Raw genomic sequence first — 25,294 nt, 5'->3', positions numbered from 1 at the left:
CGGTGACAAACTTGGTCGCTAAATAACGTGCCACTTTGCCCATCTTTGGTTCCAAGGACAGAACGGGAGAGTTTGCTCTGAAGGTAAGGCAGGCGCAAAGCAGGTATATTTACTGGGTTGTAAATAGTGTGGGGCCACACAGAGATAATTTTTTAATAACTAAATTATTGATTATTCTAAAGATATTCTTTTATTACTTGATTATATTACAATTAATTTATCCAAATTAAATATCAAAAACTTGTCTCATGAATATTTCAAGATTTTATTCAATCATCATCCTGAAACAGAGACACATGAATCACACAGAGATCATTTGAATAATGTTAATAGCAGTGTTTCTTTTTAAATTAGTCTAATTTCCACATTACTGCTGTTTTATGATACTACTACTACTTGTCAGATGCCTGATCAGAAAAATATTGGACCTAAAATTCAAAAGCATTGCTGTGACACATCGATTCATTTAAATCTCTGTATGTCAACCCTTTCCTGAACTGGAGAAAGTACTTGACTTAGCATGTTGCAAAGGAAATAACCGAAACGATTTACAGATCGTAACAACAGTCTGTAACGTTAGTTTAAGCAATTTTCTCACGCATACTGTTAAATTGGCCATTCAATTAAATAGAAAATATAAAACAGCAGAGCATTAGATGACACAGCATAACATTACGTTACCATAACAGTACCGGTACAAAAATTACATGGGGGGATGAAAAAACATTTAGAAAATCAATTTTCAGCCCCATGCTGTGCTCACAGAGGACCACATTGGACAATAACAATAATTATCTCAATATATATTTTTTTCCAATAACAATATAACAAGTGTTCAATAAATATTTGATTTTATTTACTTGAATCATACGCAAATTAGGACTTATATATTTATTAAGAAATTTTTTTGTTGAGGAAAAAGGACTGAAAAAAGTTTTTACTTCATTTTACTCATGCATATTTGTTGACATAGATTTTATTATAATTGTTTTGAATGTTCCACCTCAGATTTGTGAAGTGATCCACTGTTTGGCATCAAGTGTTGAATATAAAGAAGAGTTTAAACCACAATTAACCATCAGGTTTCTTCAACTTTCAATCAGGAGCAAAAATCAGCCTATAAACTTGAAAGAAATGACGCTTTGAAACTTATTGTGATAATTATCGATATCGAACAAAATGAAACTTTTTATCGTGATAAAATTGTTGGCCATATCGTCCAGCCCTAATATGATTAAACCAGTTCTTTAATTTTGCAATTTCTGGTTGATACTCCTTAAAATACATATTCATCAGTTTTAAGGTGCTAAATGTTTTGACACATTTCTCTTAGCAGTGGCTTTTTACTTGAGAAGCTTTAGTTGCACTTTGGGGTAAGTTTGCATTTTTTTAATCTGTGAAGGGGGCTTGTTAAAGTAACTGAAATTCCACTGTAAAACTGAAGTGAAACACATTGGTGCAGGATGACTATTTCCTCAAATCCTCTGCAAAACCGTTACATTAAATTTATATCTGAACCGACTATAGCATAACACAATGTGATCAACTGCAAACAGGTCACCACAAGCACATGGTCTATCATGGGCCCTCTAAAGAGTTCACTCACTCATATAGTACTTGTACAGCACGCACAGTACAGAACAGCTAAGTGTAGAGAGGGTCAGGGTCAAGGTTGCGTCAGACAGTCTAGGTTGTAATTAAAGGTGTAACTGTTGGCCTCAAGGTCTGCTGTAAGACACACCTGGCATGTGTACCTAGTACATTCACACACAAACACAAATATATGAAAACATATTACATAACACAAAAAATGTGATGTGGTAACGTACAGCTATTAAATTAAAACATATGGTCAAAATCTCAACTCACACATAAACAGTTGTGTGCCGGTGAGCTCAGCTCCGGGGTTTCTCTATGACTCAGGGATATAATGAAAAGGTATGAATGACAATGTGTGTTTTACTGCTTACTCTCTCTCTCTCTCTCTCTCTCTCTCTCTCTCAAAGTCAGTTTCAGATGACAGAGTGCTCTGCTGATTCCTCAGTGTCCAGGAATTAATGCTGATGACACGCAGCCTTTTGAAGGTTGTGTTTTGGTGTGTTTATAGCGCCTGACGTCCTCTGGGAGTTGGTGAGGCAGCACACCTGTAGCTGGGAGTGAATAAGCTCTAATGTAAGGCTGGGCTCAGCAGATCCTGTGGCCTCGGAGCTCACTGACACTGCTCAATAGCAGCTTTGAAGTGCTGATCATTTATGGAGGGGGAAAAGTAGACAGCAAAACTAATAGACACAGAAGATGTCTTGTGGGAAGGAATACAGAAGGGGAAGAGATGAAGACATATGGAAAGTTACCTGAACATTCAGCCAACAGGAAAAGAGACAATGAGACATGGTTTGCATTCGCACCAGATGTGTTTCTAACTCAAATGTGACACCTGAAAATGATGGCCTCTCTGCTCTCCCAAAGGAACAGTTGGACAGTTTATATAGAATAGACATTTAATCTGAGCTGAATGCAAGAGAAAAGCTGGAAGACATAATGTTTTATTGAAGTAATAAGAAAAGATTTTTGCCAGAAAGATTGGACAACCTACTGTAACATAATAACCTAAGGGCAAACCACAGTTTGGACTGATGTCTGTATTAAGCATTTTCTAAATGTGTTCTTCGCTGTAACGAAAACGTTACAGAGTCTATCACACTGAGCTTAGACACCTTAACCAATTATGCTAGCTGGAGCGAATGCAATGGATTATTGCTCAAATACCAAATTTCTTTGGATTTTTATTTGGACACACCAGGAGTTTAAAAATGTTTTTATTATGGTAAAATGTATTCTTTGTGTCAACAATTGGCTAGCTATTGATTATTAGACGGTAGGTTTATTTGTCACATTACAACAGGTTGTAAAGTGAAATTAAGTTTGTAACTCCCGTCTGCTCCGTAGCAGACAATTTACAGTAATATAAAAGCAATCATAAAATGTTTAACAGAAATAAACAATATTTATATTGTCTAATAGTAGAGACACACAGCAATGAATGAAAAGACTTGAAAAGTAGATAGAAGATACAAGATGCTGTTACCACCAGAGTTAAAACATGCCACCGTTAACCTAGATGCAATAATCTCTAGGCTGGCCCCTATCACAGAAAAATGGACGGCAATGAGAGCCAGTCAAGTTATTGTTATTTTAGCCTACTGGATGTGACTCTTATCGACCTCCAGTCATCCCATGTCCTTCCTCTGCACACTGTTGGGTCACTCAACACAAAGCACTGTTTCACCTTTACTACTGCGTACAGTCAGCCAAGAGATAAAGAGCCATTGTGGAGAGGTTGGAGTCTGTTTGATTGAGTGTGTGGACAGGTGTCTTTTATACAGGTAACGAGTTCAAACAGGTGCAGTTAATACAGGTAATGAGTGGAGAACAGGAGGGCTTCTTAAAGAAGAACTAACAGGTCTGTCAGAGCTGGAATTCTTACTGGTTGGTAGGTGATCAAATACTTGTCATACAATAAAATGCAAATTAATAAAAAAAAAAAAAAAAAATCATACAATATGATTTTCTGGATTTTTGTTTTAGATTCCATCTCTCACAGTTGAAGTGTACCTATGATAATAATTACAGACCTCTACATGCTTTGTAAGTAGGAAAACCTGCAAAATCAGCAGTGTATCAAATACTTGTTCTCCCCACTGTACAAGCATGTTAGTGCACAAATATGTGCCCCCAAACACCTATGTATTAGATCAATGTATGCGGTCACACAACTGGCCTTTTAATGTTTTGGATTGAGATCAGTCAGTACGTTAACCTCATAGTCACGGTTTCATTTCAAATCCAGTGTGAAGTAGAGCCGAAACAATGAAAAACCTATCACCATCCAAATACTTAAGTGATTGCGCTGTATGTGATTCTATTCTTGTATTTTTTCGTTCACTTCAAATCCACATTTTTCTATGTATGATACAGTACAATGCAATTGCAAGTGTACCATAGGTATATAAGTGGAACTAAATGCCGAGTCACTGAACATAGGTATTTGTTTCTTATTCAGGTGGGCTTAACAAGGTTTATCCAGGTACTAACAGACGTAGGCTGGTGGTGTGGACATGCAGTTATTTTATCAGTCTAGCTCATCGCTAACATCAAAGTTGTTTATAGTTCAAAGCCCTCATCTGCCGTCCGACGATTCCTCCAAACCCATAGAGGTTGATTTAAGGGCAGAACAATGGAGAATGAACCGGCCTGTAGTATTTGACTGGCCTGAAAAAATGACTTACTATGCCTCTCTGATAATTAAAGTATTTAATTTTGCTTTATTGGATACATTAGGTCATATGTGTATTCAATAAGGCTGTATTAGACTACACAGTGGTGACTTTACCATGAACTTCGATTGATTTGTTTCACCCGTGCTGATAATGACGGAAAAGAAACACAGAAAGGGTCAACAAGAGAAAAAAACAGTAGGGAGCATGAAGACAAAAGAGGAGAAAGATAAAATATGATGGCAGGGATTAGGAGCGAGAGAACGGGGATTTCCACAGAGAGGCTGTGGTCCACTTACAAAGGAAAACACCCAACCTAAAAAACTTTTCTGCCTCGTCGCTCTTTTAACACTTCTCTCAAACATGATCTCTCTCTAAGCCTTGTTACCACTTTCAATGGCACAATGACACGTGAAATTAATTATATTGTGTGTTCACAGGTTCACACGTGTATGTGTAAGAAAAAAATTGCATTTGGCCAGAGAAACATGAGAGACCAACAGAAAGGAGATAAAGAGGTTAAAGAAACACAACATACAACAATACAACACAGCCAGGGATGGAGCCACATGGTTGCATGCAAGACACGGTCAAAAATGACATTAGCTGCAGAGTGAACAATGTTAATATTAAACAGTCTACCAGCAGTTTTCTAATCCAATCTCATTAGGCCAGATAATGATATTACTGTACAACCAAAGCTGGTATCTATTAGTATTATTAAAATGATATGGCTGGTGTTCAACTTTTTTCTTCAAGTCAAGTGATCCCATGAAAAGACTGACCAACAGGGCCAACACTTTCCCAACAGCGCCGTGCTCATTGGTTCTAACTGAAGACATAAATCTTTTAACACTGCAGTTTTTAGCAAACCTAAAGTGAAATAAATAGTGAACATTTTGTGGACATTTTTCAGCTGCGGATTAAAACACATTTGGTGTTCTATTGTATTTAAAGCAGGAGGACGGTGTCTGTGGGACTGAAATAAACCAGAGTGGATTAGCATGGATTAGGCAACAACTGCAGGCACAATATGGAGATTTACAGTAAGTATATCCATTCCTCTCTATTAGGCAAATTCATGGAAACAGAAACTTCTGTGTGCTCTAGTGTGGTGAAATAACCGCTTATAATAAATATATCTTATCATTCCATGTAAAGATATGCACTGAAAAAATAGAACTAAAAAGTCCATAAGTCATTAAGTCACAGCAGGGCCTCAACCTGTTCAGTTCCCGTCATGAGTTTAGCTCTAAGTCACTTGAATGCAACAGGTGTTTACAATATCTAATCTAGCTTCATGAGCATCAGACCACAAAAACACTCAATCATCCCTTAATATTATGTAAAAAAAAAAATTCTAAAGTGTTTTGTTCAAACGGCTTGCAGATATCCACGTCCTCAGGCAGTCCTTCAGAGCAAAGCACATAAACAGAATTACGGTCAAACACCAACACCCACGCTCATATTTGTCACTACAGTCTGGGTTTGTTGTAATACTTTAATACCCAAGGGGATCAACATCGCATCTCGCAGACTGTATGTCCTCATTAATCAGGCAGCAGCTAAATTATTCCTGCTGTTTATTTTTGTGTGTTTGCCGCTTTGCATGTGTACATGAAACTGACAGACAGGAAAAGCTCCCTGAGGATTGTGTATTAATTGGTGGTTGGGAATACACACAGCAGTCAACATGTGTCTGATGACAAGCAGAGAAAAACCCTGCGCCCTTAGCAGGAATACAAATGCACAGACTCAGTCGCTCACACACACAGGCAGACACGCACACAAAGCTCAGAGAAAGGTCCTTTAGTGTGTTGGTAAATCAGTGGTTTAAGAGTGTGGAGGCCACGACGGGGCATGGTTAGGAGAATAGAAGAAGCAGGGAGGGAGTGTGAAAGACGAAGAGAGGGGATAGAAAGCTAAGAAAAGACGAAGGCAAGCAGTAGATGAAGAAGGGGGAAAGAAGAGCAGGAGGGGGAAGGATAGAGGTTCAGAGGTGGGTCCAAGTTAGGTATTTATGTCAGCAACATATCAGGATACTTCCAGCCGTTTGATCATGAACACAACTAACTTTATGATAAAATAACCAACTTTAGGATACTGGTGGAAAGAAACAAGTCGCAATATCATCAGCCATACAATCAAACGCAAAACTGCAATAAAAGTCTTTTATATGTTGTCTGAACAACTTAAGTTATCATTCCTAAGAATTCTTTATAATCAGACTCCATTACAGATACTCTTTATGGCCAGCATTTTTTAAACAATTGCCATTTAATGTAACTACCTCTATATAATAGTTTTCATTGTGATTGGCGGAGTCTGCCATTTCTGTGTTGGATTCAAATTGACTTTGAACGTTCAGGGGATTCAAAAGAAATAATGCAGCATTTAATCCAACCTTACAGTTTTTAATTTTATGTAATTAAAATCATCCTCACTTTACTGTTAATTTGCGAATGCAAACATGCCCTACTGTTGCTAAAAGCATTCAAGTGGCAAAACACAGGGTGGTAATTGTGAAATAGTCTGAGGAAATGCAATGTATTTGGCACTGAGGTTAGCACTGACAGCAATAAACAAAAAAGCATCGGTTTTAAATATTGCAGGGAGCAATGGAACAAAAAAGAGCAGCCACAGTGAGCTGATAGATACAGAGCTGCACACCTCCAAAACCTCAGCAACATAACCAACTCCTTGTGCTGTGTGCTGCTGTGGTGTGGAAAACCATTCAGACTGCGCAGCTTGAAATCAGATGGCTCGTGTCATCATGGAAACAAGGCCGATTATTGACTGACTTCATAAGTAAAACAACAAGCAAGTTTGTTTGGCACTGTTAACAGTGCTAGCTGCTTAAGGAGTATTTACCGTATTCATCCGCACTTGTGGACCAGGACCGTAAACTTACGGATCATAAATGCTTAAATAAACTTAAATCATCCTGACTTGTTTCTTAAATAAATGCATGGAACATTTGGAAATTAGAGAGAAAAATGCCAAAACAACACATAACGAAACAAAGGGGTGGCAGGTGTAAAGAGCCGCCTGGAGTGCCTAGGAAATGAATAAAGGAGAAGTAAAGGAGAGAAAACAGGATGGGGATAGGGATGGAGAGAGAGATGTGGGAGAAAGAGAGAAGACACAGAAGAGAAAGGCATAATGGGAGGGAGTGGTTCTGTTTGCCCCTGATCCCCACTGACCTGTGAGTTTTGACCCCTACCACACCCTCTCATACAGAGCCTGCCTCTTAATGCGCCTTAAGGCCTACTGCAAGGTCGGAGTTCATTCCCAGAGGGCAAAGGTCCAACAAGGACTCCAGAGGCTAGGGTACGTGAAGTTGGGCCCTGAGCAGTAAGTAACACATAACACAAGACAGGGTAGGGGGGAGGCTGGCATAGTCACAGATATAAAGACAGTAAGAGGGGGGAACAGCTGCCAAAACTAGAATGATGGGCAATCTGAACAGAGTCTGGGGTCTCTAATTTAAACTTCACAATTTTAATACTTCATTGTGTCATTTCATGGTGATGGCTAAACACAGCTGAATTAAGTCTTTGCCTCTGTGAAGGCCTGTCAGCCCAGCCCTCCAATTTCTCTGTGGGTCAGTGTGTTTGTGTGCCTGTGAGTCAAAGAGAGAGAGAGAGAGAGAGAGAGAGAGAGAGAGAGAGAGAGAGAGAGAGAGAGAGAGAGAGAGAGAGAGAGAGAGAGAGAGAGAGAGAGAGAGAGCGCACTTTAATTACTTGTTTAATGAAATGTATGGGGTTGATTGTTCTTATGTTGTATGTATGATGCTTTGGCAACGTTGTTGTTACACATTCATGCCAATAATTGAATTGAGAGAGAGAGAGCATTGTCTGCCAGAGCTAAAGTGGAATAGAGTATGTTCTTACTGCAATCTGCTCTAGATGTCAATGGGTCAATAAAATAATTATCATCAGACTGACTTTTGTCCCCCTCATTTATATTTTCAGTTTTTTTTTTGGTTTTATCTCAATTCTCCTTCAATAACCTGCCTTCTTTCTTATCCATGCTTGCCTTTTTATTTCTTTAGTATTTTAGACTAAAAGTGCAGCAAAGAAAGCTCTTTTTGCCTTATTTGGCAAGAAAAGGATGACCCAGATTTAAGTGTATGCAAATCATTAGAACCTCTTTAACAAATGATGGCCCAGATTTAACCAGAAGTAAACATAATTAAGAAAATCTATTAATTATTAAGAGCACCTCCCCTGGTTGAGTTTGAGAGCTGAGTTCTACTTCAAAATATAAACAAAGTTGCTTTATTCACATGCATGAAAACAAATCAGTGTATGTTACGCAATTGCTTACTGACACACACGCAAGCACACGACACACACACACATTCAATTATCCAGCAGACACACTCCAAGATAGCCACAGGGGCTCCACGGGATATAAGAGTAGAATAGGGAATAGGATGTGAGGGTAGTGTTGGGAAACTTACAGTGCAAGAGATGAAGTGTGTGAACATGCGCACGCACACACACACACACACACACACACACACACACACAGGAAAGCAAGCGGGCAGGAAAGCCTTAAGGGTCCAACCCTGGAGGAAAGTATTCAGGGGCTTGGTAGGATCTGAGCCAACACTGCTTTCCTTTCTTTTCCTTTAAAAAGATTTGTTTTTTTCTAACCTCATCTCCTTCTGTACCTGCGGCTTCTAATCCCATCATCTAAAACACTTATACATGAATCACAAATAATTAATTCTCCTCCTAATTTTACCTAATTAAGAACCATATGCAAACAAGAAGAATCCCTAACCAGCTGCCTTGGTCTAATTTAATGAGGGGAAATGAGGACATGCAAACCGTTGTTCTCATGCTTTTACTGAAGTAACTCAACCGTCACAAATTCCCTGTTTTTACTCCTTGCAAACTCCTAATTTACCCAGAAAAGCTATTGCAACATATACATAACTACTACTACTACTACTATAACCAACTAACAAATTACAAAAACTTCATGAAAAAGTTGAATTACAAAACAAATTCTTCAGTATTACAAAAAATGATGTTAGCATGAGAAGTATATTAGAGCTAAAACGATTAGTTGATCAAGAGAAATTTAACTGTGATAGTCAATTGCTTCAGTCATATTTCAAGCACGTCTTATCATAAGTTGGCCATGGCCTGAAAGTGACCTGCAATTTTGGTCACTTTAGCCTGCAGGGTGAACGCAGGCTAAAAATCAAAATCAAAATCAGATTTTTAATATGTGAACAGCTCTACTCACATGGAATCTGATCTTTTCCAGTTTGGTTCTGGGACACACATCATATGTGGTCCAAATCAGATATAGGTGGGATTTTTTGTAACCTCAGATCTGGACAGTTAGATCGGAATTCATGCAACTGACTGCTCTAGAGTGACCGTCGTCACAATTCTGTGCTAGTGGAAGCCGCAGTGAATGCAAAAAAAAAGCCATAAATTCCCAATTAGGCTCTGTTTCTCCTCGTCCTTGTTATTATTTGCTCACAAATTCCCTTTTTTCCCCCACCTGAATTTGTCGCACTGTGTAGCCCTGTGCAGGTCACTTTCAGGCCGTGGCCAGTTCACTATGGAGTGTGATATGGGCCACATTTAAAAAGTGACACTCAATCAAAAAATTGGATCTAGGCAATAAATTGGAATTGAGTATTAAGGTCTGCGGTGTGAACGAAGCCTAAAAAATTCTGATGGGCATTTAAATATATATATATATTAAGACTCAATAATTAAAAGATCATGAAACATGCTTATTACAAATTAGCTATATGAATTAAAACTAAAATAAATTACCTGCTCATGCATAAAATGTTAGCTTTGATCAGATTTCCATTCATTTATGCATTATACAATTGTCAAATATGATGAATTTTACCTGACACCAAAAACCTTAAAAAAACTGCCAGGTAAAAAGCTGACAGAAACACAATAACTCTAAAATTTGATTTGACAATTACTACTAGAACAAACAAAATTGGTACGATATCTAGGTCATTGATGGTGGACAGTACACAAACAAGCTTAAGTTATGATCCCTCTGGCCCGCAGGAGTGTTAATTAGCCAAGGGCTGATCAAGCAGGTGGCATTCCACTTCAACCATCAGAAAAAAATGGGGATAGGGAGGAAGGGCGGGATTACAACAAAGAACCCATGGCTAAGAGGCCTTATCCAGGATAGAAAGGTGACATTCTTGTGGGGCTAATGGACGCAATCCAGCCCCAAGACCAAAACATTTATATTTTCCTACCACCTCCATTTAATCTTTATTTCACTCAGGGCACCACTGGTAACATTTTTTAATCACAAAAAATATTTGTATCTCTGCAAAGTTAGCTTCTGGTTCTACATTTGTTGGAAAAACAAACTGCCATCTTACATGACATGAACAGCTTTGCAGTATGTCATCAGTGTAACGAGTGTAACATTATCGAAGCTGACTTCCACTGTCTGATCAATTTTTATTATTTTCTACTGTAACAATTTAAGGCTGGCTGAACAATGAAATTAATACAAAATAAATGGAATAAATTAATATAATATCAGAATCACACCGCAGAATCATGAAGCACTGTAGAGTAACTCATGATTATTGTTTTAATGTAAAGATTATGTAATATATCAGGCTGAGCTACTGTGGTTATAACAAAAACTGTAGATAATGCTGTTTATTTCATAAAGCATGTTACTTCACCCACCACATTGCTCTGTCTTCCACTATACACTTTACTTTGATGTTGATGTCATATATTAAGAGGCTCTTAAACTCTGACACGCCTGGCAAGACCCGCAAGCTATATAACCTCAGCTTAACTCCAAAGAACTTCTCATTTTCGATCTTCTATTTTTGTCTCAGCCACCTGTGACCTGAGTGTTTGTGTGAGTTCGTGACCAACCCTTAGGTTGCTAAAGGTAGTGCTGCCTCTTTGTTTCTGTAGGTCATAAACCCCACATTCTGACCCTTGAAACACCCTTCATCACCTCTCTTGTAATCTGTTTGTTTGTGTGTGTGTGTATGTGTGTGTGTGGTCACTACAGCTCTGAACATTGGCCAACCTATTTTGACCCCCGATAAACCTGACCTTCCCACCTGGACACTATCCCCCCCCCCCCCCCCCCCCCCCCCAGGACACCAAGTATTCTGTGCATGATCCATTTATCATAAGCCAAGGACACAAAGAGAGGGTAAACAGTGTTAACTTTTTTTTCATAAATTATTGAACGGATTCTGATGCAGTCCTGCCACACACACACACACACACACACATTAATATACACAGACTACCGCAGTGAACCTGCTGGAGCCAAATACAGATGGACAGTGAGGTCAAAAACTGTGTGAAAAAGGAGATAAAAGATTTGGAGAACAGATGGGCATAGCTGATGCACTGATGAAGAGTAAGAAAAATGTACATACATACGTCAAGCCAGGGGTTAATTTTAAATGAGCACTATATAGCTGTGATAAAGTGTAGCAAAGCAGACAATTATTTGTCAAATTCATATAAAGTATGTATAGATATATATTTATATGTCTGTGTAATTTGTATTTAGTTTGTATACTTTGACAAGTATGTAGCCTCTAGTTGATGGACAACCTAAATTACCACCTGGTCATCCTGCCTGTCCAATACATCAATAAATGACAGTGCACAAAACTGTACAGAGCCAGGGCTGTCAGAGCATATACACAACATTATATCATAAACCATCATAAAGGACGAAGGCTGTAGGAGGCTGTTTTGGGGGCAATGAATAAATGAATGCTGAGTCACTGCACTAAGGCTTGAGCAGCTTGCGGGCAGGAAGTACTGTAGGTAGGTATCATGGGAGCCTGCTGAGGAGAACAGGACTTTGGCATCTGCTACAACACCCGAGGAGTCACGGAAAAAGGAGAGGGCAGGAGAGGGAACAGAAAGTCAGAAAGGAGAAGAAAGGGAAACAATGGAGGGCCGAAAAAAGAGCTAAATAAAAAATGTGGTTAATGTATGGGTGGGGAAGGGCAAAGAGGGATAAGTAAGGTGTTAAGATTAGGGGAAAGGTAAAGGAGAGGCGGGGAGAGGAAAACAAGAGGTATTCAATAGGAAAGTAACCCGCAGAAGGACTGAAGGACACAACTATCTGTTCTCAGAGCTTCTCAGGCTGACTCAGCATAACCTGAAGTCACCTCAACTCTGTTCTTTATTGCTGACTCAGCCTGCTGTTGGACGGGCCCCAGAGACCCTACTGTTATAGCTGAAACCCTCTACAACAATATCATTCACAACTCTTGCCAGAGTAATGCACCCCATGAAACCTTTTTAGTAACTGTACCACCATGACAGCTTCATGTCAAAACATACATGTACAGCATTTATGGACAAAAAATATTGTGACAAAGCTGTACTACTAAGTCTTTTAATATTTCAATAACCAAAGCCTTTTTATCAGCCCATACAGACTAAATGATCAAACGATTAAAAGCAAGAGGCTTTTGCTTTGCTCCTTATACTGAAATATTCTGATCGTTCATTTCAGGAAGAAGGAGATAACGACACATGCTCCTGTCTACATCGGTGGTGCTGAGGTAGAGCAGGTGAACAGTTTCAGGTTCCTGGGAATCAGCATCACAGAGAACCTGACATGGTGGTGAAGAAAGCTCAAAAAAGCCTGTATTTCTTAAGGAAGCTTAAGAAGGCCAAATCCCTGTGCCAAGCAACAGAAAGCATCCTGACTAGAAAGATCACTAACTGGTATAGGATGTGTACGGCTCTGCAGCGGGTGATTAAAACTCTCCTGAGCATCAGTGACATTGGTGAGGTGAGGTGCCTCTGCAGAGCCCAAAGGACACTAAAGGACAGTACCCACCCAGCCACAGCCTGTTCACCCTGTTGCCTTCTGGGAAGAGATATGGGAGTTTCTGCTGCCACACCACCAGACTGCAGAGCAACTTTTAACCCCAAGCTATCAGACTTTATACTCAAATTCATCCTCAGCACTGCTCCACTGAATATAGTTGATTTCTGTTGACCATTTTTACAATTGCTTATAATTACTGTATATTGTCTGCTAGGTAGCAGAAGGGAGATACAAACTCAATTTCACTCTACAACCTTTTGTAATGTGAAAAAAAATCTACCTTGTATTTTGTTTATAACCAACTTTGCAGGATTTAAAATCATTTAAAAACACCTGTTGTGGTCTGTCCTGTAAAAATCTTAACTTCGTCATACTAACTTTTTTTAAAAAAGGTAAAAACTGACATAGTTATTGAGTTATTGTCTTTTTGATCCCACACATTCTTCTTCCTTGTCAAAACCTGCCATCTTCATTATCCACAATACAGCTGGATCACTAACAGTTTGGTCTGAGATGCGGATGTGTTATGCAGCAGCTAATAGGTCAGTTCTCACGTGAGCAGTAGCCTGGCGGTTCACACAAGCAGAACTTTTGGAGGAGAAGATTCTGTTCCTCTGTCCTTTCTGATCACAGGTAGAGCTGATCTTTACAATAACCTCATGAATTTATAATGTTAAGCTTTTTATGTGTTCCTGGATTAGCAGGCGTTGCTTCTTCTTCTGCACTGCATTGTGTGATGACCTGCGGGGGAGGGGCTTCTCCTGCCTGTGTGTGTGTGTCTGCTTCTCTCGCACAGAAAACAGATGCTGAAAGAATTGCTGCAGCCAGCCGTGGAGCTTCTTAACAGCTCAACTGGTTAACTTGGGTGACGAAAGGAAGTGGGCAGAACATCGCGGCGCTTCCACCTCTTATGTGTCCCTGGTTTGAGAAGCCTCACAAATTATAAAAAACAAACATTACTTATTATTGTCAACAGCACTAACAACATGTGTTTGGTTTCAGGAGTAGAAGGTCCTGAACTGTTAATGGGAGCGGGGAACACATGCCACAAGATGTGTAACACCATCATGATGGTGCTGGGTGTTGGTGACAGAGAGAGTGAGTGAAAGTGTGTGTGAGAGAGAAAATACGGGACTGCTGGATTGTGTCGGAGAGGCAGATAATGAATCAGCTCGTTTCCTCTGCTGCCTTGAGAGCTAGACAGTCTGACAGGCCAGCAAATAAGGATGACTCATCCTGACTCACACACCGCCACACATACAGACACACAGGTAGGCGCACACATACACACGGGGGATGGATTATCCCCACCGTAAAACATGCTTTTGTGGCTTCCAATTGCCCTGAAAAGAAAACCTCTCATGCTCTTTCAGATTTTTCTCCCCTTTTCGCAAATACTCACTTACACAACTCATTCTTTCATGCACACTAACTCACTCTCTCTCTCACACACACACACACACACACACACACACACACACACACACCCCCCACCCCCCCCCATCTGTTTTTCTTGCCCCACTTCTTTCTGCCTTCCCAGCTGCACTGACAAACACAGCCCTGCAGCCACCAACCCGTGACTCATCCTTGTAGCCTTTCTGAGTCTGTCAGGATGCACGCACAGACACAAGCATTATGTGCACACTCACAGCCATGAACACACACACACACACACACACACACACACACTTGCACTATGTGCACTTCAGGTTTGCATTCCAATCTGTCTGTCTTTTGTGAGGATGAGACTCCAGTGGTGAGGGGTTTCCAGATCTTGTGTAGGTGATATCTGAACAACCTTCAAAAGATAAAAGCTCCTTTGATCTGTCAAGTTAGTAGACGCATGCACGCATGCACGCACGCACGCAGCCAGTTACATGAACTCCGTCTTAAGTGCAGAGTGAAGTTGATTTTTTGTTGTTATGAGACAGAGCAAAATAAGACAACGTCAGTATGTTTGATAGTGATTGGGTACTGAGATGTGTGAACAGAATTAGAGAACTATTTCTTCACTTACCACTTCTTGCTAATGGACACCTTCAGCTTCTGTCATTCTGACATATTTAAAAATATGCAGTAAGATAATTACTGGCAAATGTATTTTTGCATCAGTGTGGGGTGAGGTAAATCATTTTAACAACAGTATGTAACGTTAGTTTAAGCCATTTTCTCACACATGTGTGGCCATTAAAGTAACCAGAAAATATAAAATGGCTGAACGATAATGCATGGTGTAACGATACGTTACCATGACATCAGCGATGCAGAAATTACTTTGAACATGGGGGTGAAGAAACATTTAAAATCACTATTAAGGAACTACAACTAACAGAAACACATTCCCCGTGTCGACCATCCTAATATATCAGGCTTGGGGACAAACAGGATATGTGCTGCTGTCTTGCTGACATCTTGACAAAGCGCTCCGGGTTGCTTCCTACAAAAAGCTCATTCAATTGCAAAATGGCAAAAATATAATAACAAAAATAACACATGGAAATGTGCTTATTAAAGAATTAAGCATGTAAATGTACCAGCAAGCTGTAAACAGAAGAAACTAAGGGTAGGAGGTGAACAAGCAGTGACTGTTTTCACCTTCTGTTCTCAGGAACAAGCTAGAGATGTCTTACCCAGTGTCTAACCACCTCGACATTAAGACCGGAGAACAAAACTGTGTGTGTATGTGTGTAACAGGATCAGCATGTGTGTCACTTAAGGTTAAGTGATGTAGATTGAATGAGTTTGAGCGACTGTGTGCTGAGTGTTCCCCAGTGTCCCTTTGCATTTATTAGGTTTTGCTTAAGAACAGCTGATTTGTGTGTGTGTCTGTGTTTGTTTGTGGTGTGGTACCTGCTTCGGGTACATTGTGGCACTCCTCCAACACCAGACTGTTCATACATTTAAGCTCCCAGTCTTGGACCTCAGTCTTCCACAGGGCAGGGACCAACACGGTGTACTGGGCCCTGCAGATGGAAGTGGGGTGTGGAGGATAGAGAGAGGGTGGGAACAGTGGCGTATTAAAATGGCTACAGATTTCACAACATAAAAAGTTGAAGAACAGTTACATGCTGTTGTTAAAAAACAGTAGCATGAATATGTAACAGAAGAGACAGGTACAGTATATAAATATTTGAAACAAATATAGTAAAAAAAAACAACAAAAACACACTTGAAAATCAAACATTCGGGGGCATAATATGATTTCTGAATGAAATGTAAAAACTAGGGATGTGGATCGCTAATTTTTATTGATATCATTATCGAGACTGCTTAACAATCCAAGTCTTTATCGATACCACTATTGATATTCTACTATTAATTGGCAGCTCTCAACTACAAACAAAAACACTATATGCTAAGGAGACACATTTTAATAAACATAAATCATAAAGTAACATTTGTATTTCAAACAAATGGCAAACTTATTAGCACATTTTAACAAACATGCAGACGTAGGCTGCTTGTGCGCAGTGGTTTATTTACGGCATCAACTTCCACTGGAAGCCTCTCATTTCAGCATTTCAGCAGCGGCGCGTGTAGCCTGCCCCTCTCAGCGTGTGCTGAAAGTCTAGCTCCACCCACGTTTGTGATGGTTATAAGAAGAGAACCAACGGGCATGAGGTAGGCCTTTTAAATACAGGATTAGAATTTAATATTTTAAATACATGTTTCTAGAGCAGCAACTAAACTCAATATCTGACATCACAATACTGAGGTTCATGTTTAGAAAGAATACAAACTCAGACATCAGTCTGTATCAGTCCTTACTCCTCCTCTCTCTACTGCCATTTACTGCCTGCAGGTAACGTTATAGTGGATAGAAAAAGTCTACACACCCCTGTTAAAATGCCAGGTTTTTATGATGTAAAATAATGAGACAAAGATAAGTTATGTCAGAACTTTTTCCACATTTAATGTGACCTATAATGTGAACAATTCAATTGAAAACAAAAACTGAAATCCTCCGAGGGGGGAAAAACTAAAATAAAAACCTTACAATAACTAATAATTGTAGGAGTCTATTAGCATGGCACATCTTGACGTGGCAATATTTGCCCACTCTTCTTTGCAAAAGCGCTCCAAATCTGTCAGATTGCGAGGACATCGCCTGTGCTCAGCCCTCTTCAGCTCACCCCACAGATGTTCAATTGGATTCAGGTCTGGGCTCTGGCTGAGCCGTTCCAAAACATTGATCTTCTTCTGGTGAAGCCATGCTTTGTGGATTTGGATGTGTGCTTTGGGTCGTTGTCGTGCTGAAAGGTGAACTTCCTCTTCATCTTCAGCTTTCTAACCGACGCCTAAAGGTTTTGTGCCAAAATTGCCTGGTATTTGGAACTGGAACCACCCTGACTAAGGTCCGGTTCAAGCTGAAGAAAAACCGCCCCAAAGCATGATGCTGCCACCACCATGCTTCACTGTGGGTATGCTGTTCCTTGGGTGATGTGTAGTGTTGTTTTTCCGCCAAACATACCTTTTGGAATTATGGCCAAAAAGTTCTACCTTGGTTTCATCAGTCCATAACACATTTTCCCACATGCTTTTGGGAGACTTGATGTTTGTTTTTGCAAACTTCAGCCGGGCTTGGATGTTTTTCTTTGTAAGAAAAGGCTTCCGTCTTGCCACCCTACCCCATAGCCCATTCAGATGAAGAATACGCGAGATAGTTGTCACATGTACCACACAGCCAGTACTTGCCAGAAATTCCTGCAGTTCCTTTAATGTTGCTGTAGGCCTCTTGGAAGCCTCCCTGACCACTTTTCTTTTCGTCTTTTCATCAATTTTGGAGGGACGTCCAGTTCTTGCTAAAGTCACAGTTGTGTCATATTTTCTCCACTTGATGATGACTGTCTTCACTGTGTTCCAGGGTATATCTAATGCTTTGGAAATTCTTTTGTACCCGTCTCCTGACTTATGTCTTTCAACAATAAGATCTCAATGAGAACAGCTGAACTTTATTTGTGATTAATCAGAGTCACTCTAAATGATGGCAGGTGTGTAATGACTTCTAGTTAACCTGAGTTTGAATTTGATTGGTTAATTCTGAACACAGCCACATCCCCAGTTATAAGAGGGTGTGCACACAGGTTATTGTAAGGTTTTAATTTTTCATTTTTCCCCCTCAAAGATTTCAGTTTGTTTTTCAATTGAATTGTTCACATTATAGGTCACATTAAAGGTGGAAAAAGTTCTGACATGATTTATCTTTGTCTCGTTATTTTACATCTTAAGAACCTGGCATTTTAATAGGGGTGTGTAGACTTTTTCTATCCACTGTAAATAATAAAAGTCACTGGTGGCTGAATTCCATGTAGCTGCTTTAGTTTCAGGTTACTGGTATTGTATATAATGAGCCACTGTCACACTGAATAAACAGCCATCATGAATGTTATTAGCGACACCCGGAGGAATTTTTGAGGGCTCTATACAGAGGATACATTTACACACTTAGAATTGGACACTTTAATAAAAAGGCAGAGAGTAAATACAGTGCATATATGTATATAGTAAATGGGGGGTGATTTCGGACGGTAAATCAACCAAGCATCATCACTCTTAACTGATCTGAAAGGATCCAAATGATGTGAAAGGCATGTCATCTTTGTTTGTAACTTAAAGTACAAACTATGGTACGTGTTTAAAGCCCTATTTGTGAGGTTGTCTGTGTTTTTGTATCCCGGGAGACGCTGTAGGTTTACACACTGAGAGCTGAAGGTGCGTGTGTTCCTGTGTCTCCAATGGATCTTTAAAAACACAAACAGACAGTAGTGTGTGTGTGTGTGTGTGTTTGCTTGTCTGTGCGTGCTCCCCTGTGTGTTGTGCGTCAGGGGAGCGAGGTGCTAACAGTGATAAGTTACAGCAGCAGCTTCAGGTGCTGAGGTCAATAAAGGCTCATTAACTCACCAGGGGGTGCGGTCAGTGGCTCCGTCCACCGCGATATACCTCCCACTTTGTCTTCTTCAAAGGGGAGCGCTGTGTGTGTGTGTGTGTGAGTGTGTGTGAAAGTGGCTGCGTTTTTCTCTACATATGCATGCATGTATGAGCTGCTGGATCAATGGGACCACGCAGTTCATTTACTCTGAATTTAAGGAGAGAGGGAGGGAGGAGGTAGAGGGTGGAAGACGGAAGGAAACAAATGAAGGAGAATCCAATACACGTGTTTTTGTCAAATTCAGTGAATATCTCCTGTCCGTTTTGTTCGCTAACGTTAGTTACATAACTATAGGTGTCGTTGTTCGCTTGATATCATGGTATTTGTCATGATGATGGATTTCTTCAGAATTGCTTACTCCACCTTTAAAAGGAAAATAAAGTAAAGTAAAGTAAAAAAGTGTTAAAAACAAAATCAAAGCAATCATAAAATCACATTAATAATTAAGGGGACTCAAATGCAACTGTAAAAAAGTTAGGAATCAAACACATTACTTATAATCAAAATAATGTCATTATCATGTCATGTTAGGAACCTTTTTTTTTAATTCATGAAACTAAGATTCATATTAACCATCTCATGTCATCCAGGTTTGCTAAAAGCGGCAATAGATTTATTTTTGATTTATTGGCCTCGGGGCAGCTGTACAAATAGTAGTAGTATAGTAGTAGGCCTAGTAGTAGTATTAGTAGTAGCTATACTAATAGTAGCAGGCAAATAATAATAATGCCAAGTAAATAGCATTGTTATTGCCATTTATCTATGTTGATTTTCATACTACTACTACTACTTGATACTCATACTGAAGGAGTTCAAGTACCTCGGGTTGCGTTCGCAAGTGAGGGGAAAATGGAGTGATACGTTGGCCAGAATCAGAGCAGCACAGGCAGTATTGTTATGAAAAGAGAGCTGAGCCGGAAGGCAAAACTCTTGATCTACTGGTCAATTTTTGTTACCTACCCTCACCTATGGGGTCATGACCGAAAGATCGTACAAGAGTTCAGTGGCTGAAATGGGTTTTCTCAGGATGATGGCTGGCGTCTCCCTTGGAGACCGGATGAGAAGCTCAGAGCTGCTTCTCTTTTGCGTCAAAAGGAGCCAGTTGAGGTGGTTCGGCATCTGATGAGGATGCCCCCTGAGCGCCTCTCTAAGGAGAGGTTCCAGGCACATTCAGCTGGGGGGGAGGCCTCAGGGAAGACCCAGGACTATGGAGAGATTATATTTCTACACTGACCTGGGAATGCCTTGGGATCCCCCAGATAGAGCTGGTTAAAGTGGCTCGGGAAAGGGAGGTTTGAAGATGCATGGATGGATTTTAATACTGTAGTTGTGATTGGAACCATTAATTGATTACCAACCAATGGAAAGAAATAAGTTAGGTGCTTTGAAAATGGTCTGTGTGTGATTTGCATTTGCAGGGCTGAACCATGCAAACTTTTTAGTTTTTAAATAATTTATAAAACAATAAAAAAAAACAAAAAAATCTTGTGAGCACCATTTTTACCACCTTGTTTTGCCTGAAAAGTATGGTTTTCATCTGAGAGCAGCATCATGCTACAATGATCAAGATTGTGTCATCAGTCTAGTCTGGTCTCACTGCTGCATGTGTAGCTGCTGTTTGTCTCTGTGCTGTAATGCGCTGTGTTCTGCTCCTGACTTGTGTTTGGTCTGGAGAGGTTGTAACTTGTGTCTCATGTGGAGATGTTAGCTCGTGCCTCAGGGAGAGAACTTCATTAATTCATCTGAGATCTCTCTCTCTCTCTCTCTCTCACTCACTCTATCTTGATCTGTCTAGTAGCTTTGCTTTTACTCCTCCAACTTTTTCATTCTCTGGTTTTCTCTGCCTCTTTCTTCTCTTGTTTTTCATTGTCACTCATTCTCATATTCTTCTGCTCCTTGTTGGTGTGTCTTCTCTCTCTTTCTGCCTTTATATTCCCATCTTTCAACCACTGTTTTATTGCTTTACATAACACAAGCTAACTAAACTGTTTTTTACACATCAATCTTTTATTACAGCTCCGTTGTGCGCTCTGCTTAACAAGCTTTTAGGCTGAATAATGCACCGACTGGTGGCCAGAGGCCTATGGTGCACATCTGTGAACATCATTTGTGTGTGTGTTGAATGTGAATGTATGTGGGTATTATCAGATTCACATTCTTGTAGGTCAGATTCATTTCCATAGCAGAGCGGGAGTCACTCCATTAGCCCATCTGCTGCTGGCATCGCTGTGGAGAGCTCTGTGCCTGGAGAGAGGTTGCAGGGTGCCCTGCCAAAGGGCACTCCAGTAGGACAAATGCGCAATATCACAATTAGTTAAAAAAATGACTGAAATTGTTACAGTTTCACATGTGGCACCGTGATCCATTCTGTCTCACTTGGTCAGTCATAAATTACTTTAAATAATCAAATGAAAGTGCGAAGGTTACTGCGACTCCTCATCATCAGCGGACACAATCTAGCACTGTGATCTATAGTCTTTTTAATTAGGAACCAGTATCTGTTTCCTCAAACATGTTAACTTACTGTAAATCAATACTCTGTGGCTGTAATGACTATAAAGATGGTGACCTGGTAAGGACCTGTGTATGTGTGATCACTACGAGGAGACATTCATTGAAAGGCTGAGAAAGGCTGCTGTAATGTATAGCATGGGAGGAGTATTAGTAAGGTCACAGGTACAAGCAGGGGTGAGGCAAGTTCTCAGTAATGTTAATCTAATTAATGTAAATCACTTCCTTCAAAAACATTCTTGAATGGAGCTGCTAACAGATCAGCTGTGATTCATAGGTCAGGTAGTAGTAATTCATAGGGTGTGAATAAGTGACATCACTAGGGTGTGAAATACAGAAGGTCTCAGGCTTCCATACTAAACACTAACCTCAAAATAAAACTTTGGGGTTTCGCAGGTTAATTATCACCTTATAAAGGTGACGTGGCTAACATGTTACCAACCTGTGTTTTATTTACACATCAAGCAGACAGCAACATTACCATTTACTGTGAGTCATGCCCAAACTATTGTCCATTGTCCTTTGAAAAATCTGTCTTTTTAGCTGCTAAATGCTTCATTATGTTCACCAGCTAGTAGCTCATTTCATCTGTAGGTAGGCGCAGGTAGTGTACAGTGAGGTTTTCATGGCTTTTTCAATGAAAACAACTGCTGTTGCGAACAAAAACAAAACAAAACGATGAGCTAAAAAGTCGGGTGTGAATTCGAGTCGAGTGGCATCTTCCATGTTCCACTTAAAGGCAAGGTAGTCAAGTTGCTTCTAAAACACTTTTTGTCATATTGGTTGAAAATGTCTATATACACCAATACATATTAAAAAGTTAGGTACTCTGAAAAAGATAGTATACAAATCGGCTGTCTGTAGTCCTCTCAGCGCTGCAGTAAACACAGCCACTTGATGCATTCGGAGCGAATGCACTGATTGGCTGGCTGACTGTCACTCTCCCTTGCTGCCATGGCTACCAGCCCTGCTACCAGAGGAGCTGCCCACATGCGCGCACTCGGTCAGCTCGCTCAGACCTGACTAAGCGAAGCGGTCAGACCGGAGGTAATATCTGCGTCGCTGTTCAAGGACGGTGACAACTGAGGTATCCCAAGGGGCTGAAAAGTTACACCCTGGTCGCTTCATTTCTGCTGGACAGGTAATCGGACTTTTATCATTTTGACAGTAATTTGTTACTTTTATCGCTAGCCCACGTAGCTACCTTCTTAGCATACAGCTAACGGTTGCTATGAGTGCAGGCTGGTGTAGCTGCAGCTGAGTTGTAAAACAGTAGCGCGACTGAGAGCGGTCTTTGAGAACTTTGTAGATGCTAACATTAGGTAAGACAATGTAGGTGGAGACTGTGCCGGTTTAGTTATTCACCACCTAAGTCTACCTTGTATCTAATGTTTGTGTGTTTAATATCATCTTGTGTCTGCAAGCGTTGTTTGACTGAATGTTACTCTGTTATATCTTTGAACAAGAAATTTTACAAATGTGGTGATGTAGCTGTGTTTTTGTAGTTATGAGAAAGACATATCAACGATAGTGTACAAAACAACGCTGGCTGAAGGTGCCCAAGTTTCTCTGTTTCTGGTATATAAGCTACTTATTATATAGTTTGTCAGTGTATATAGCTAAACCTACTGTGTGAAAACATTTTGATGTAGTTGGTGCTGTTATGCCATTACTTATTTTACCAGAAGTAAAAAAATACTGTATATTTTATTTCTACTGTGCCCTCAGGTCACCTGCAGATTTGGAGTCTTCCGTAACCATGTACTTTTCACCAGTATCTGACTGGTCTGGATTACAACCACCTTGTCCACAGTCCAGCCAGGAGAAAAGCTGATGACACAATTCAGTATGTTGCCTTTTTATTACTCCTATGCATTTTAATCAAAAGATGAGTCAAAAATATTAAACAGTCTCAGGAATACCGATAGATGGTGCAGATTTATAGTTTTCATTGCATTTTGGAAATGCTAATTACTGTATAAGAGAACAATGTCAGGTGTCACAAACTTTTCACTAAGCTGTTACTCCTTGCTATATTATCAGGTACAGCAAGGTGTACAGACCTGGAGTTACATCGCAGACCTGGAGTGCCGGAGTGCCATCCTGCTCTGATGGTTGTCTACTACTGAGGAGGTGCCTAGAAGCAGAACCAGGAGAACTGATGTCAGGTGTCCCTGCCGCAATTGTATTGCTAGATACAGCAAAATGTACAACAAAAAGTAATATGGTTTGTTTAGAAATGTGGTAATCATGTTAGAGAAGGGATTGTGCAGTGTTTCCTCTAGGATTTTTTTTCAGCAGTGGGGGCAGGACAAACTGTCTGAATATAAAACCCCAACACAACATGTCTCAGCAACATTGCTTTTATGTCCATGAGCATGCGATGCACCTTGGAGTTGCTTAAAACTGCAGTGTTTTCCCAGTTTAATGTGAACTTTAGATGAATGTGTTAGTGTTGGTTGGGGGGTTTGGTGGTGCCCCCCCAAGAAAATTTTATGTTTTCCATTGAAAAATATGTAACATCATCTTGGGCCATTATTTTCACCATATCTCTGAACGAATAGTTGGAAAAGCTAGAGCAGATAATAAATAAACAAAACCCAAAGATCAGTCTGCTGGAGGAACTACAACCACAGTGATTTTGCATTGATGGCACAGCATGTTTTGGGCATCACCCCTAAAACCCTGTTAATATGACCTCAGAATCATTATAGATACGACTGTTCATGTTTGCCTTTTGTGTCTTCATTTTACAGCTTCTGACATTTATCTGTAGACTTTAATATAAAAAAATAGGCAACATGACAAACCTCCTCCCTTCTGAGGTGCATTTTATTTGCACGTTAAAATCCAAAAAGAAACATCTCCTCATTTGCTTAAAAGGACTAGTTTGCATCACTAATTAGCTTTACTAACCTCAGCTCCTCCAGTCGCCACCGTCCTTTCTTTTCCAAAACCACTTTTTCAGACTGAAAACAATTTAAAAATAATTTAATCAGTCTGAACAGGACAGAGCTGCAGGCAGCTATCTAGCTGCTGTAGAAGCTTTTCCTGCTCAGCTGCGCAGTCTGAAGGAGAGGGGAGATGTTAGCTAACTTATGTTAACCTCGACCCCGGTCTGTGCTTGGCTCTGGAGTGCAGTCCTCATCAGAGACAATAATGCTGTCACTGTGGAAGCTCTAACATACAAAACAACGTACATGTTATGAGTCTAACATGAAATTCACATTTGTGTAGTGTAACTGATGGTAACAGGAAAATGTGTATCAGCCTGTTTTTAGCTTTGCCCAATGTTACCGCAGCTGTTAGCACAGCTACCTGTTGCTAACAGTTAGCTAGCCAGCTCGTTACTGAATCAAAGTCTTTTTAAACCTATCCAATAATAACATGTTAGCTAGATAGTGAGTACTAACAGCCGGGTTAGTTGTTCATTTTCATAATAATAAAGTTAGATGTTTTCTTACCGCTGATGTGAGCCGCTCCTCTTTGCTCGTCACACTGTGCTCATCCTACAGTGGTGTCAGCAACGCGTGTTCACTATAGATTTTAGGCCTTCATGTGTTTTGGGGGCGTGGCTTTGGAAGGAGCCCAGAAGGGAGGGGGTTTTAGTTTCTCTGTTGGATACTTTCAAAATCCAGCATTTTCTTGCTAGTTTCTCAAACTTATCTACCCTGCCTTTAATTTGACGTATTGTTCATATAAAAACATTAGTTAATGCAGCTTTAAACAA

General features: G+C 40.1%; 1 protein-coding gene and 1 long non-coding RNA gene across 3 annotated transcripts in view; one reads left to right on the top strand and one right to left on the bottom strand.

The window, feature by feature from the left end:
* Window positions 1-25,294, bottom strand: part of si:ch211-266k8.4 (carabin) — a 144,109-nt gene that overhangs the window by 60,684 nt on the left and 58,131 nt on the right. For both annotated transcript variants that reach the window (XM_046036549.1, XM_046036551.1), the window contains exon 10: window positions 15,975-16,087. In XM_046036549.1, coding sequence (XP_045892505.1) covers window positions 15,975-16,087 — 113 coding nt within the window. The remainder of the gene's footprint in view (window positions 1-15,974; window positions 16,088-25,294) is intronic.
* LOC123961317 overlaps window positions 22,564-25,294 on the top strand; it is a 30,250-nt gene continuing 27,519 nt past the window's right edge. Inside the window, exons 1-3 of the long non-coding RNA XR_006822704.1 lie at window positions 22,564-22,705; window positions 23,293-23,410; window positions 23,608-23,697. This is a non-coding gene — a long non-coding RNA (uncharacterized LOC123961317). The remainder of the gene's footprint in view (window positions 22,706-23,292; window positions 23,411-23,607; window positions 23,698-25,294) is intronic.

This window comes from Micropterus dolomieu, linkage group LG22 (genome assembly GCF_021292245.1).
Source record: "Micropterus dolomieu isolate WLL.071019.BEF.003 ecotype Adirondacks linkage group LG22, ASM2129224v1, whole genome shotgun sequence".
In the NCBI taxonomy this organism is placed as follows: domain Eukaryota; kingdom Metazoa; phylum Chordata; class Actinopteri; order Centrarchiformes; family Centrarchidae; genus Micropterus; species Micropterus dolomieu.
The sequence above is the reverse complement of the archived record's forward strand: the minus strand, read 5'-3'. Positions and strand labels throughout refer to the sequence as shown.